General features: G+C 42.5%; 1 protein-coding gene across 1 annotated transcript in view; it reads right to left on the bottom strand.

Annotated features, from left to right (window-relative positions):
- The window catches only part of EIPR1 (EARP complex and GARP complex interacting protein 1), a 202779-nt gene that overhangs the window by 96658 nt on the left and 88991 nt on the right, over window positions 1-17130 (bottom strand). Inside the window, exon 4 of the mRNA XM_066597732.1 lies at window positions 3464-3620. Within this exon, the coding sequence (XP_066453829.1) occupies window positions 3464-3620 (157 nt within the window). The remainder of the gene's footprint in view (window positions 1-3463; window positions 3621-17130) is intronic.

The following is a 17130-nucleotide window of genomic DNA, read 5'->3' as shown; positions in this document are numbered from 1 at the left end:
CGAGAAGGTTAAGCCCTACCCTGAAACTAAGCCCTAGCTGCACTCCAAAAGAAAAAGGGAATACTTACTTAAAAGGTCCAGGTCCTTCCGCTGCTCTCCAGAGTTCTGCCAGGCGTCCTGCAATCGTTGCTCGCCCACGGAAGATCACTGTTTCATAAATCCCGCCTCCAGGATGCGGTGGCTCTGATTGGTTCATCTACCGCTTCTACAGCCAAACAATGCAGCATTTAATGAACCAATGTGATGGCTGTGATTGGTTTATCCTGCATTATTTGGCTGAGCAGCGGACGAAGAACCAACCAACATCCAGCGCGTTTTAGAGGCTGGATTTATGAATTGGTTGAGCTGGGGCATTGATTGGCCCCAATGCGCTGACTGTCAATTGGTTCTTTGGCCGCTGCTCAGCCAATCAATGCAGCGCTGTCATGAACCAATCACAGGCATCGCATTGGTTCATTGAGCCCTGCATTGATTGGCTGAGCAGTGCTGGATGAACCAAATCAGAGCCATCGCTTCCTGGAGGCAGGATTTATGAAGCCCGTAACCAGGAAGTGATCTTCTGTGGGCAAACGAGGACTGCAGGACGTCCAGTGAAGCTCCGGAGAGCAGCGGGAGGACTCGGACCCCTTTTTTTTGGAGTGCAGCTAGGGCTTAGTTTAGGGTACGGCTTATATTCTAATGATAAAGTTGCATCGCATGAAAATTGTATTTTCATGTGTTGCAATGTGATAAAAACAAAAGGCTACATAGGGAAACATGGACTACAAAAAAAATTTGCAAATTGTGGCAATATAGAGCACGACGCAATTGTTTTCCCCTCGCAAGATAGCATCAGAGAAAACAGCGCAAATGAGAAGGAACCCATTGGAAAACATGATGGGCTTTGCATACATGCGTTTTCTTACCCTTGTGAAAGTGGCCTTAAACCCAGGATCCCTGCACTGCCAGGCAATAGTGCTAACCACTGAGCCACCGTACTGCCCAAATTATTAGTTAAATGTCAGAAGATGCTTTTAAGTTGCATTCTACTTTTACTAGGGAACATGTTACGATTCTATAGATATAACTTGCTCTACTTATTTTCTTTCTCGTGTCGTACTAGTGATTACCAATAATTACCACGTAGATATGATATAATTTTATATATATATATATATATATATATATATATATATATATATATATATATATATATATATAATCTCCTAACTACATCTAAATAGTCAGTTCCAAAGAAAGAAAAATAAAGCGTCGGACACCATGTTTGCCCGCCACACGTGGAAAGGGTTAACGGTTCATGTAATCCCTCCCCTGCTGGGAAACTAAGCTGTAAACAGAACACTGTCTTTCCTAGTACCGGCCATTAACAGTGACAAGAGAATGAGATATTTTAAAAATAAAATAGGACAGCAATAAAGGGAAACCATAGGAACAGCAATGTGTTCTCGGCAATTACTTTGCTGCTGGGTCTTTTCCTGTTACCCGCTGAGCAGGTTTTTTTTCCTTTCTATTTTTTTTTATTTGTTGGGAAATTCAAACAGAACAGGTATGAAATGTCACCGCCAGGTATGTGTCTGCATGATCTTACTATACACCTGGGACGCCGAGAGCAAAATCTTTGTGTCATTATTCTTCTCCTCTCCAGCACTGGTGCAAAAGCCAACAGAGATCAGAAGCATTGTCTAAGCCGGGAAAGCAGGCCACACAGAGCATTAGTGTGAAGGGAGGTTACAACTCATTATGTGGAAGGTTGCAGAGGTCAGGACAGCGCCAGTCACCCAAATATAATTATAAAATTATTTTAAAAATGGCACATCACACACCGGGCTCCCCCCTCCATCTCCGGCTCAATGTGTCAGGGGCAGCATTGTGTTAATGTGTTTACTAATCTACAAAGCTTTATGGATTATATTTATATACTATTCATATTGAGATGTGAAGCTCTTTTGCCGCTGCAGGGAGTGCTCTTCTGCATAGTCTGTAACCAAAGGTGAATTTTGGAGAGTTGGCCGCCATAAGTAGAATTACATGTTCTCATAGATCACTCGGCGTTCCACAAGGAAGGCAGAATTTAAGGGTGGCTTTACATGGGAGAATTATTGAATGAACAGGCGCTCAAAATAGAATGTCTGAAGCAAGTTTTGTTCACTTGTTGTTCAATTTTGCGATTGCTGAACGGATTCTTGGGAGCGTTTACACAGACCAAAATATCATTTGCTCCACATAATGTGGGTGTCAGCTGTTAATCCTTTAACCCCTTTAGTGGCTCCGGGGCTTGCTGCACTGACCATGCAGTTAAATCCCGGAAGATTTCCGTGGACAGCTCTAGTGCTGAAATGCTGGGCAGGACACACAGTTATTGTGCCACTGTACATGTTTGTCACTTCGAATTGCCTCAGACAAATCTCTGGGGTTTGTTGAGCTGACATGGTAATAATAAACCTGCCACTGAAGGGGTTAAATGCCACCGTCAATTCTGACAGCGGCATTTAAATGCCCGGATCAGGGTCCAAGGGTCCTGAACGGCCCCGTCGAGATGAGATTGTGGGGTGCTGTTCAGTTGCCGTGGCAGCCGGGACTATCTGAATGTGTACAGGGCTGCCATTGCAGATTGCCTATGACGCCATGCCTGTGATGTGGCTTGACAGACTGTTTGTCAGATGGCAGTATAATATAATACTATGGTTTGATCCTGCATTATAATAGAATATATAGTATTACATTATAATGCAGGATCAAACTATCGCAAGTTCAAGTCCCCTATTGGGACTGAAAAAAAAAATTAGTTGAAAAAAAACAAAAAAACAAACAAAAAAATACCTTTCTCCATACTTATGGTAATTTAAAGAAATCAAAATAATAAAAATAAAAAACATTTTTGGTATTGCTATGTCCGTAAAAAACTCTTCTCCTAAATGTGTTGTTGGCCTTTTTTTAAAATTGCATGACAAAGGGGCCAAATAACATCAAAGAAATAATCTCTGGATCATGCCCCATCCCTTCACACTAAATCTAAATAAGAGATCAAATATAACTTTTTTATTCATTTAGGAATTCCTGTTTATTCTACCCTTAGGAGTCCAGTGGGCAGTCCTACCTATTATGCATACAGAGATAGCCGTCCCTGTCTAGGCCCGCCCACTGGACTCCTAAAGCATAGCAAGAACTGGGATTCAAGTACATAAAACGCAAGTTATAAAAAAAATCTTTTCCCACAAGACGATCTATCATTCATTGGATGGAGCTCCTCCTGCCCACAGACAGAACTGCATGTTCAACATTTCAAGTTCCCTTTAAGTGAAACTAACTTGAATAACAGCCATTTTACAAGAAAAGGAACATGAAGTGCTCTCTGTTATACTGGTGAAGCATCCCACTTGGTTATTCACGTCTTCCACATTACTCAGATCATTATAGAAAATCTCTTCGAGTGATATGCTGTTTGATACATGCAGAACATTACCAGGCCATACTGCTTTGGGCGTCGTTGTCAAGGTGACACAGAAGCTCCAAGGTTTGGGTGTTGTTTGATGAATCATCGGGGACTTCATGACTACCTGCCTGCAGTTCCTTTGGTATCCTCCACACTGCCGCACAAGATGCGACTTTGCTGTCTGAAGCTGAGAAAGAGAGAAAAAGACAAAAAAAAAACCAGATCAGTAAATGTAGCGCACACTTGGAACGCCTGCACTCGCACAAAAGTACAGCAGCCCCGCACAGCTGTTGCTTGAAATATTTAAGGCCTCATTTTTTAATAAGCAGCAGAATGCAGAGAGGAGATAGAGGGGAAAAGCCTGAAGTCGCCAATCACTTCTTTGCAGAACTCGTAATTTGCATATGTTTAACCCAGTTTCTCCATGTTCTGAAACCAGTGTTCATGTCTTGATGAAAATTTAATTGTTCCGGGGGGTGAAGGGGAGCAGAATTCCCAACCATCATCCTTATTTTTGTTATGCAAATGAAGGCGGATTCTAAATTGGCTCTTGTCAAGCAAATGGTTTGTATAAGAGAGTTATAACTCAATTACTACCTGTGTGGTTAAGAAGAAAAAAAAAAGGTATATATGCATGCACAAGTATAGATTCTGCCATTGCACGACGGTTGACCCTGCGCCAAGGTTCGCTGCACAAACCGATGAGTGATCGCTAAAGAAAAGGATGTGTTAGACCACTGTGAAGCTCTACAGTCAAGATGACATGTAAATTTAATGTATTAAGAAAAGCATAAAAGAACAAAAATTATACACCATAAACATAGTACAATGATGAAAAAAAAAATTTGACGTCTTTCTATGGTCGGTAGATGGTACTTTGGTACTATGGGCAATACATAGTCGTCAGACAAATAATATAGAAAAAGAGCAATCTCACTAGAGAGCAGGAAAGAATGTGTACAATCTAATCAATTCTACAAAATTCTCTAGTCCACTTTACAAACATCAACAAACAGTGATATGTGGAGTGCCTCTAAATAGGAAAGGGACTTGTTATTTGTATTAGCGCCACTTTATTCCACAACGCTTTTTAGGTTGTTTTTTTTTTTTATTTATTACCCCCAGCAAGTTGGGTACTCATTTTACTGGCCTCAGAAGAATGGAAGGCTAAGTCAACCTTGAGCCGGCTACCTGAACCAAGTGGGAATTGAACCTGCAACCTTCAGGTCGTAAGCGAAAGCTTAGGACTGCATACTGCTGCCTTAACACTCACACGAGGCCCCTAAGTAGTGTACATCCACTGGAAGCTGAAATCCTTCCAACCTTCGTGCTCTGTGCCTTAGCTAGGGAATCAGTATATCGAGATCTACTTGCAGATTTCTAACATACTTCTACATAGCTTGATACTGTCAAAGCTGATACCGGAATGGATATCAACCAACTGAATGAAGCAGTGCAAAACCGAAAAACATGGAGGGAGTTTGCCTTCAGGGTCGCGAACGACTAAACGGCTAACAACAACAGGTCAAAAGTACTATAGATGACAAACACCTTAGTACACTTTCCTACTAAAAATAATTTGACACCTAAGCAAGAATCAAAAATAGTATTAATTTACATATATTAAAGGGGTTTTCCAGGTAGCGCCGGGATACGCCGAGGGGCGGAGTGGAAGCTGCTGATTCGACCCCTGTGCCGTGGCCGGTACTTGTAATTGCAGGCACAGCTCCCATTGACTTCAATAAGAGTTGTGGCTGAAATTACAAGCACTGGCCACCACACAGGGGTCGTGGCAGTGGCGTCTGCTCTGACCCTGCTGTATCCCGGCAGTTCTCTCAAAGAAGATGTATCGGCCTGTCTACAATAGTGTTAGGAGCATCGTCATGGGACAATAGCACAATGGAAGAACATTCTATGGAGTCATGAATCATACTACTCCATTTTTAAATCAGATGGAGGTACCTGGGTGTAGAGGATGCCTGGGGAAAGCCTTTTGGTGAGTGTGCTGTGCCGACATTTAAGTAGGGCGGAGGTTCCGTTATGGTCTGAGGATTTTTTACGTGATATGGTCTCGGTCCTTTGGTTGTAGTGGCAAGAACCATGAACATGGAGATGTACCTTGACATACTAGGCTGTAATGTGCTCCTGACAATGTGGTTATACTCTGGAATGGTCAGCAATACATCCAACAAGACAACGTGCCTTGTCACAAATACAACGCTGTTTTACATTGGTTTAAAAATATGAATCGCCAAAAAATATCAGCTTTCTGCTAGAAGCAGAAAGGACAGGTGTGTCGACTTGGCACTGCTGTGTTTCCAGATTTGAATCTGACCTTGATGGAGATTTGAACCTTGGGACCCCACTACGGCAGGACAGCAGTGCCTCTGCCATCACCTCCATCTTCAGTGTTCAAGAAACATTTTGGAGGCCAAATCGGAGAACCTCATTTTTACTCTAATTGCTTTTAATGGAAGTAGGAATCGTGTGTTTTGGTTCACAATTATTTTTTAAAATCTGGTCAGTCACTTCCGACCCAATTATTTCAATATTTGCTCAACACTAGTGATAAAACAGCTGTTTTTGGAGTCAATGCCGAAATTTCCGTTGACACTGGAATTCACATTGCACTTGAACAATGGATTCACACTTGGCCAACTCAAGCACACAAAATGATTTCTCCTGTGGGGTCTCTATTTCCTATAAACTGTAAACAACAAGAAACAGCGCTGCGGTGTGGCAGAAAATGGAACTTACAGGTACATCATAAAAAACTTGGAACCTTCCTCTTTTCCATGATGTAAGGATTGTGTGTCTGTCTTTTGTAGTTTGTTTGCAATTAATTACCAAAATCTGCTCCTTCTTTTTGAATAACCTTCTATTTTACTCCTTTAACCCTTAAAGAGGACCGGTCACCACATTCATGCTGCCCAAACCACGGGATAGGTACGTACAGTGTAAAGATGTGTGTGAAAAATTCTACTTTGAAGATTAGGAGTCATGTGGATGGTTCCCACCAGTGAATCCCTGCCTGCAACATCTAGATTGACAGCTTTCTCTCTATGAAAAAACAGGAAGGGAACGGTCACTCTAAGCGATCTGGCCGGGAAGAGCCTTCCAGATCCCCAACCCCATGACTTCAAGCTTCATCCTGAGTAGATCTTTAGAGTAAGTTTATTCTAAAACACTGCAGCATTTCAGAATAAGAACCCCGGACAGGTCTGCAAAGTACACACCTGTCCGGGGTTCATGTTGCCCGTGGTTCGGACAGCAGAAACCTGGTGACAGGTTCCCTTTAAGATTGTTCAGACACATTAGATAGTGAGTATTCAGCAACTATCTTGCCGGACACCTACATACTCATGTACTTTCGCCTCGTTGAAAAGTGCATGTGCTCTGAGTAGGTAGATATCAGAAAGATGCTGCCAGACTCCTCCGGCAGTGGTTATCTCCATTGAGAAGAACTAGAGAAACTCTGCAGAAATTTACTTCCTATAACAAATCCCTAATAAATATAAATCCTTGGCTTTTTCCTTCCTGTCAAGTTGAACAACTCCCAACATACCCTGACAGTCTCTATGTCCTCTCCTGTAATGTCTACTTTGAAAGACAGCGTCTCCAGTGTCATTAAGAATCTCTGAGGAAGGACCCTGAGTAAATTCGAAAGCTTGCTATAACATCATGTATTTTTGTTAGCCATTAAAAGCTATCATATCTACAAGGTTACTTGGTTTCTCTTGCTGGGAACAATCACATTAAGAATCTCAAAAAACCACACAACCGTTATGATAACTACGGTGATCACCACCCACGATGATACGGTAGATCTGCCCTATATTCCATCCCTCTGTACCTGGGTTCCACTCGTCTTTGTGAGAACTATCAATATGTGACTTTACCTACTTTGCTTTCAGCTGATGTCTAGCAATTTATCCATCATGAAATCCCCTTGTGTAAGCAAGCGGCGCAGCAAAGCACCATCAATGGCCGGCGTTGAGAGCTCCAGTCACGTACGTTATAATAATGCTGAAAATTATAATTATGAAAAATGCTCATTGCTGGCTCCTACCATGAATTAGGAATAGGAAGTGGAAGATTTGGACAAATATACAGTGGTAGGCTGCCCCCCACTCCCTTTTATTTCTTTCGCTCCGGCAGAAAGGATTAAAGGGTTTTGTGTTGAATATTCTACATGAAGAATATGCTGGATAACCGGCCTGGATTCTGATTATAGCTGTGCGGGGACTCGTTAGCTGGCATTACCACTCACAGCTGTTCAATCATCCGCCTTTTGTTCCTTACAGCCCCTCACGCTGGGTAACCCTATGACTGCCAGACGCCGCTCTGCTCAATGCATTTGTGGTCTGGAGCTCTTGCAGAGCTGGCAGGGCGGCGGAATGCAAGAGCTAAGCAATTTTCTGTCAATGTTGTCTAATCTTATCCACATTACAGCAGTGAGGGGTGGATGGCAGTGCGGCACTCCAGATTAGACAAGGAGAAGGTACAACATACTGTGTATTTCTATTTCATTGCAGTGTCTAGACTGGTTCTGGGAAGAAGAGAAAAAAAACCCAAACGATTGTGTGATAACAGCTTCATAGTGCAGAACTGCAAGGAACAAGGATAGGGTCAAACAGACCCCATGGTACCACACAAGGGTTAAAATAACATCCGATAACGAACAGCACGTAGGGATTTCTATATTGTTCCTAGACCTATTTACGAAGCCGATTTCTGCAGTTCAACAAGATGTAGATTAGTTCGAGGATCTAATCTTCATGTACATCTGATGGAATTTTGCAACAGCAGACTTTGAAGAAAAATTATCTGATCTCCCACAGATAGGGGCCTACCTACCTATAGAACATATGCAATGTTGAGGGTGAAGAGTTGGTGGTGCAGAAGTATCATTATATTATGTATATAGGCATGGCGGAATGTACAAAAGTAGAGAACGCCAAGCAGACGTTCGGCATACTACATCTTTTTGCGCATCTGTTGCTTTGCAATGACTCCGGCGCTACACAAATAGCACAGAGGCAGTATGATAACTGCATAGTGCGCCACACAGGGAAAGCCTGGGATCAGTATGTAGAACATATCGAAGGTTAAGTGTGGCTGGTTATTTAGCAATATGGGCAATTTTAACATCTGTATTAAACAGGAGGTATGGGCATTTAACCTCTTGCATTATTGATGACGGATAGATCATCAATAGTTGATTGAAGAGCATCTGCCACTCAGGACCACTGGCGATCAACTGATCACAGCCACCACACTCCCTGTGGCAGGCCAAATGTTGTCCCCTCCGTCCATTGGAGCCCAAAGTGCAATAAAAGGCATAGTTCCTATTGATATTAAATGGGAGCTATACCTTCTATTACACTTCTGGCTCCAATCACAATACGGACATTCTGCCCTCAATACCTCTCTGGGCATTGTAGTCGGTTTATTCCATTTATTACTTTAGTTGCCCACCTTTGAACCCACTCAACTTTGATATGTCCTTCTTGAGTGCTGGTGCCCAAAACTGTCCACAATATTCCATGTGTGGTCTGACCAGTGACTTGTAAAGAGGAAGAACAACGTTCTCGTCATGTGCCTCTAGACCTCTTTTGATGCACCCCATGATCCTATTTGCCTTGGCAGCAGCTACCTGACACTGGTTGCTCCAGTTTAGCTAACAGTTAATTAACTAAAAGCCCCAAGTCCTTTTCCATGTCAGTGTTTCCCAGTGGTTTCTCATTTAGTGTGTAATGATGACATGTATTTCCCCTGCCCATGTGCATTACCTTACATTTATCCATGTTATACCTCATTTACCACTTTTCTGCCCAAGCCCCAAACTTATTCACATCCACTTGCAACCCTATACTGTCCTCTTTTGTGTCTTCTTATAGTTTTGTATCATCTGTAAATATTGCTGTTTTACTGTACAATTCTTCTATATATAAAAAAAAATAGGGGCCATTACTGCCCCCTGTGGTATCCATCTAGTAAGTGTGACCCAATCAAAGTATGTACCATCATGGCCACCCTCTGCTTCCTATCATTGAGCCAGTTACTTACCCACTTAAGATCATTGACATTGTGGATGGGCAGGTACACGCATCATCGCCTAGTGACGGCGCGGAAAAAACAAATATTAAAAAAAAAACTGTACTGTACATCATCAACATTGAGCATCCGCGATCATCTGCAGTACAGAAAAAGCAGTTATGCAGGATCGCCGTCCAGGATCACAGCCGGATACCACTGCGGGAACCTGCCATGTGCAGCCGGCCTTACACACATTCTCACCCAGACCAAGCATTCTCATTTTCTATACCAACCTTTTTATGCGGCACAGCATCAAACGCTTTGGAAAAGTACAGATACACAAGATCCAACAACTCCCTGGTCCAGTCTAGAACGTACGTCCTTCTAGAAGCTGATCAGATTTGTTTGAATGGAGCAACTGCTCATAAACTCATGCAGATATGGAGTTTTACAGCCATTTTCCTTAAGGGACTCCATGATAGCATGTCTTAGAAACCCTTCAAACATTTTACCCACAACAGAAGTAAGACTTACCGGCCTGTAGTTTCCAGGTTCACTCTTGGACCACTTTTTGAAGATCGGCAAATTAGCTTTGCGCCAATCCAGTGGAAGAAACCCCATCATTATAGAGTCCTTAAACATAAGGCTCAATGGTCTGTCCATCACATTATTGAATTCCCTTATAACCCAGGGGATGTATGCCATGGGGACCCTGAGATATGTCGATTTTAATCTGTTTAAGAGGTATCTGCACTTCTTCCTGGGTTGAACTGGTAACATTTAGTGGAGAGTTTACATTATCATGCTGCATCTCATCTGACATTTCATTTCCATATACTGGAAAAAAAATGATTTAATAGATTTGTTTTCTCCTCATCACGCTCTACAATTTCTCCTACATTATTTATTAAAGGGCTAACACTTTCAGTATTAATCATTTTTACTATTTATATAATTGAAAAAGAGTTTAGGGTTAGCTTTATTCTCCTTGGCAATAATACTCTCTGTCTCCACCTTTGCTATTTTTATCTGCTTTTTACCTCATTTTTTTACTAGTGCTTCTTTGCTGCCTTCCTTTTTTTCAGCAGTTTTTTTTTATTGCACCCTTTACATCTTCATTGGCTTTCTCCTACTCCTAACCCTTCTATTCCTGTAAGTTATGAACCTTTCACAATAAATATTTAAGATGCATTTATACAATTCCCATTTATTGTCCATATGCTTATTTCTAAAGGGCATTATCCCAATCAATAATATTGAGGGCATCTCTGAACTGACTGAACTTTGCCTTCCAGTAGTAGTCAGTAATATTTTCGTAGCTCCCCTATAAATCTCCCTTTAGAAAGACAAGTAACATTTTTATATATTATGGTAACTATTTGCCAGCTGTCCCTCATCTTGCAACCTAATTATTCTGTCAGGTCTGTTGGTTATTATTAAATCTAAAATGGACGTCCCTCTAGTTGGGTCCAGTACAAGTTAGGTAAGCTAATTATCTTTCGCTATTGACAGAAACTTGTTACCTTTTTGAGATCCACAAATTGCAGCTTTCGACTTATGAGGATTTTATTATTGTTTTTCCCTCCAAGTATCTCCACCCATAGAGACTCCACATACTTATCTCCCTCACATGTCCTCCCGTTGTGTGGTCTTTATATAGGATTTAACAAAGGCAAACCCCTCCCCCTTTGTGTTTTTTCAATCCCCTCTGAACAGACTATAACCCTGTAAGTTCACTGCCGAGTCACAGCTTTCTTCCAACCGGATCTCCGTTATTCCCTCTTTGTTGTAGTTTTCCCTCAGACATTATTACTTCTAGTTCGTCAACTTCTAGCATTAGTCACCATACAGTTTAGAAGGTTTCGGTTGTTTTTTTTAAATTTTAGGTGTATCCTATTAACTATTCTGCCAGTTCTAACTGTACTACCTCCCCACCCCAATTCCCTACACACACACACACACACACACACACACACACTTCCATTATTTAGTCCCAGACTACTGTCCACACTATCTTCCCCTCTATATCTCTGGTTGCCCTCCACCCCAATCGCTAGTTTAAACACTCCTTCAACCTTCAGGCACCCTCTCCCCCAGCACATCTGCCCCCTCCCCACTGAGGTGCAGCCCATCCCTACGTTCGAACATGTAGTCAACAGCAAAGTCAGACCAGTTCTCCAGGAACCCAAAACTCTCCTTCCTACACAAACTCTGGAGCCACTTGTTTACTTCCCTAATCTCCCTCTGGCTTTGTTGTGTGGCACATTTAGCATTTCAGAAAATACTACTTTTGAGGTGGTTGTCTTAAGCTTACATCCTAGTTCCTTGAAATCATTTTTAAGGACCCTCCACCAACCTCAAACTTTGTCATTGGTGCCAATGTATACCATGACTACTATATCCTCAAATCCAAAGAGGAAGTGTTCCACCGGTGATAGGAAACTTATAGCCTTTAATATCTTAGTGTCACAGCTTTATTGGTTACTATATCCTCACTACACCCTCCCAGTAATTTGTCAACCCAATCCATGTTGTGTTGAACTCAAGCACTAGGAAGACAACACACTGTTCGACTATCCCCATCTTTGTGGCAGATTGCCCTGTCTGTCCCCCTAATAATCAAGTCTCCAACTACGAGGACCTGTCTAGCCTACCCTGTGCTCCTATTACCCTTTTTACTGGAGCAGACATCCCTCTTGCGGTCAGAGGCCATGTCATGCTGAAGCAGTGCTAATCCTGTAGAGCCTTTTAAAAACTGTCAAGATAGGCATAAAATGTGTCCAAAACCCAAGATAAATAAGGTACCAAATACTCAAGTATTTTAGTGCAATCCTGGCATTTTTTTTTAGTAAAAGGTGTTGTGCCAAGATAAAAAGGTATCCTCTTGAGGCGAACTTGTACCCAACCATTGGTCCTACACCAGAGGTTGCATCCTGTGCATTTCCCAGGTCAGATATCTTGCCAAAATCAAACTCCCTGCAATCCAGGTTTTGGATAACATGATTTTTCCCCTTGGCCTGGAGGATGGTCCATTCTGTATCTGGATCCACAATAATAGGTTTAGACTCCACCATTTTATTGTACAAGGGGAACTGGAAACATGACATCTTCTGGCTAATGTAATCAAGCCCTATGTCCTCACAGAATTGAAAAATTCTCCAACTTCGCAATTCCTGTCCTCCCTGCCTTCTGCAGCAGGCTTTCACTGTGGATGGACAACCTCAAATATCTCTGTTTGACACCTGGTACAATGAGAGATGCTCTATCAAGTCTATATAGGTTTCAGATCTCGTCCCCCTCTCAGCTAGACCCGGCTTTTATCCATAACTTGAAAAGGGATTTGGGGATGACATTTTGACAATGAGCAAACTTGTCTTTTTTGCACAATGTCTTCTATCACCAGTAGACTGCAAGAAAGATATAAGGTTCTTTTGCACTGGTACAGAGTCCCTACTAAGTTACATGCTTTGATGCCCTCAGTCTCTCCCGTGTATTGGTGACATGGACAAGAGGAGGGCCCATTGTTATACATATTCTGGGCTTGTCTATTGTTGACAGGTTTTTGGTCACAGGTTTGCTGAATATCTTACAAATTTAAGGATTTCTCCAACTTTCTTCCTGCTCCATCTCTGTTTCCACACATAAATGCTCTGTGGTCCGTCATCTGATTAATGCCGCCTAGGCCTGCATCCCGGACAATTTGGTGACAAAGCTTCCCACCTACAGTATCTCTGTGGCTTAACAGAATGCAGGGGACTATGAGGATGGAGGATGGATGCCTTTCTTAAAAGGAACCCATGATAAATTTCTAAAAACAAAATGGGACTACTGGTTACGTTTCCACAACTCAGATGAATACAAAGATTTTTTTCTGTGAGTTGGTGGGTTCAGTAGACCGGACTGCTAAACTATCATTTTCTCATTTTTCTTCCTGGCTGTGAGACCCATTTGGGTTTCTTTTCTTATGCAACTCCTTCCCTTTTTTAGTCTTCTACCCCTTGCTTTTCTCCCCAAAGGGATTTCTCTTTTCTTCTTCTTCTTTCTTTGCCATTCTAATGCCACTTACTTCAGGTTTACTAGTATATAAGATGGATAGGACTTCACTGCTATGTTATCGAATATCTTATTGGATTATCTTCCTGTAGGTCTGTGCTTTGGCCCGTGAGCCATGGTATAGTTTCTGTAATTGTGTAATAAACTAAGAATTAAAAAAAAAAGTTATCCTCTTATTCACAGGATAGGTTATAACTTTCAGATAGGTGGTGGTCTGACTTCTAGGACCCCCACTGATTCCAAAGGTTCCTGCATGAATTTAAAGCCGTTCACGTGTGCGCACTAACAAAAGCATACACCTCAGCACTCATCCATATTTTATATCTGAATGAAATTGCACAATGGTTGTTTATAGTAAGCAGATAAAAATGCAAGATTCTTAAAGGGGTTGTCCCGAGGCAGCAAGTGGGTCTATACACTTCTGCATGGCCATAATAATGCACTTTGTAATGTACATTGTGCATTAATTATGAGCCATACAGAAGTTATAAAAAGTTTTATACTTACCTGCTCCGTTGCTGGCGTCCTCGTCTCCATGGTGCCGACTAATTTTCGCCCTCCGATGGCCAAATTAGCCGCGCTTGCGCAGTCCGGGTCTTCTTCTTTTCTGAATGGGGCTCCGTGTAGCTCCGTGTAGCTCCGCCCCGTCACGTGCCGATTCCAGCCAATCAGGAGGCTGGAATCGGCAATGGACCGCACAGAAGCCCTGCGGTCCATGAAGACAGAGGATCCCGGCGGCCATCTTCAGCAGGTGAGTATGAAGACGCCAGACCGCCGGGATTCAGGTAAGCGCTGTGCGGGTGGTTTTTTTAACCCCTGCATCGGGGTTGTCTCGCGCCGAACGGGGGGGGGGTTTAAAAAAAAAAAAAACCCCGTTTCGGCGCGGGACAACCCCTTTAATGCACATTTTGATCAAAACATGTGGACCCATCCGCCACATCTATGCGAACCTTATTGGATGGTTTCCTAACTCTAAAAGACACCCTTCTTGGGTCAAAAGCCTCTACATGAATGTAAAAGTAGGATACCTGGTTATAGACGTTTACTGAAGCACCTGGGACAGATGGGTGAATTGAGTGCATGGCAAAAGTGAAGACAGCCACTCTTCTACTAATGCACATGCAACAAAAACAACATCCGTACTTCCAAAAAATAAATGTGAAGGTGCTTGTAAGCCATGGCCATGCACACTGCTGCTCCATGCATTTCAATGCATACGGCTGAGATTGCCAAGTGCTTGAACTCGTAAATGCCTGGTGCATGCACTGAACTGAATGGAGCCTCTGCACACATCCATGACTGCCACTCCATTCATTCAGAGACCAAATCCCTTTAAATGTCTCCTATTGCATTTTCCAATAGTTTTTTTTTACCAATTGCTATGCAAATGAGTGATTGAATGATGTCTCTACAGTGCCACCTATTGAGAGGCTGACTCTATGAGTCAACGTCCAAAGTCTAGGATGTTTAACCATAGGGTAGCTACCTTCCAATAAAGGTGGCTTTGGAGACATAATTCCAACAGTCATTTGCATAGTTTTTTCTAAGGAAGCATTGCATGGCCCATATGACTTGCATGGGAGAGCGCGCACACAAGACGCGGAAAAGAGTTATATTTTCATGAGCCATGCAATCTTCACTGGGTGACCGCGCTGGATCGCATGGGCAGGTGAATAAAAAAAAATACATTATCTGACTCCCTGACACGGACCCCAACAGCACTATATCTTAAGTTATGGGAAGTAGCTTAAATAAGAACTCTAAACTATACTATAATTGTAGATGAGATTGGTAAGTAAGTAATTTTTGCATGAAGCTTTATCTCTATCTGCTAACAGACTGGGGTTGAGCACTATTTGGCTACAGAGCCATAAGTGGTAGCAACAATTCTAATGACTAGAGGAACATAGTCCCTGTCATTATGAGCGCCCTCTTGTGGCCACATCATTGTGTTTCCTGTTAAGTAGAGTAAAATAAGCACAGAGAGAGATATACAGAGCCCAGCATTGCAGGAATAAGGAATTGTAGTTTTATGGTGATGTCACAGTGCAGAACGGGTCTGTCAGGATAGATTCTGTTCCCTTATCCTTGGAATTACAGTATAGCCAGTAGCACCATGCTTGTCATCTACATGACAGACTCATAGAGCAATGAAGTCCGTCTGTATGTGTTGTCATGTGTTTGCAGAATGCCTAAATTTGGTTGTAAAAGGGGTCGTTCCGTCAGGATTTGTACAGATGGACATCATAGAAGGGAGTCTACTGCTGAGGATGCAAATTGAAGGCTGCGAATGGCACCTCCACCCTGATGGTAAACATACGCCGTGTGAGCCTGGTCTAAGCCAAGTTCATAAAATTTCAAGAAACTTCTGTATATGTTGCATTAAATATATCTGCAGCATAACTTGACCCGAAGGCGGATTTTGAAATTTGCAGCATGCCATTTTAAGCTGCAAATTGGTCACCGATTTTTTATTCAATGGGGAAGTCAAAATCTGCCATAGATCATAATCTGTAGGTAGGGACTCTTTAAATGGTAAGTGTACTTTGAGTCAATAGGATAGCCAATGTGATAACAAGCAAACATGCCAGTCACTATAACTAAAATGATGGGCTGAAAAATCACTGTAAAATACTGGCCACTAGGGGTTTCATTTCTAATTAGTAGTCTACTGCCTGTTGTAAAGTGAAGTCAAACTCTAGTAACAGAGATAACAAAGAACACGAAGTGAAGAAGGGAGATTACTCATTTTGCCCATAGGAGAGAAGAGTGGGAATGAGCTGCTCGAAGGAGAAAGGCTCAGTTGGCTGCTGATAATGATGTTATTTACTGTGTTCTAGCTACTGAAATCACAGCTATACTGCTCAGTACTTTCCTAGAGTGTGTTAGAGAGAGTTTGGAAACAGAATCTGCTTTTTACTCCATGTGCAGTCTCTGCCTATCCGCTCAGAAAGAAATGTATATTGTGCAGTGGCCTCAGCTGGTACGGCATGCCAAGTCAGTTTTACAGATGTGACACATTATGAACAGCACTATAGATTATGTAACGTGAGATATAATAAAGGCACTGTGTTAGGGTGGTTTCACATCCGCATCGGACCTCTGGATGGAGGTTCCATCGCAGATCCGGCTGAAGATGCTAAAAGAAAAGGCGCTGCATGCAACGCTTTTTCTTCTGTCGAAAAATTGGGCGGAAAGCGGGCGGACTCCATTACAGTCAATGGGGTCCGCCCAGCGCTGTTTGGCCGCGAGGATTCCCCTTTCCTGCTCCCGGAATGGCGCAGACAGGCAGAATCCTCAGCGCAAATGTGAAACCACCCTTCCTCCACCTACCAGGTGTGGAGGATACATACAGAACACAATGAACGCTGAACCCCATTTGTCCATTCGCTCCAATCCTTTGGCACCTTTGCTTTTCCCCTCCTGTCTTTAGCAGGGTGTACAACCTATGTTGCTAATAATTACAAAATAAAAAGTGTGTTCCGTCATCAACATCCCTTTGCATCTGCCCTGGATGAACCTGCACAATTCCGTGCAGCCAAATAGTAGATGCATAGCTCGTGCGTTGGCTATATTCGCCCTAGCGTAGCGGGTTATAAAGGACG

The sequence above is a fragment of the Eleutherodactylus coqui genome, chromosome 1 (assembly GCF_035609145.1).
Source record: "Eleutherodactylus coqui strain aEleCoq1 chromosome 1, aEleCoq1.hap1, whole genome shotgun sequence".
NCBI classification, from domain to species: domain Eukaryota; kingdom Metazoa; phylum Chordata; class Amphibia; order Anura; family Eleutherodactylidae; genus Eleutherodactylus; species Eleutherodactylus coqui.
Note: the sequence above shows the minus strand (reverse complement) of the source record. Positions and strands in the feature narration are given on the sequence as shown.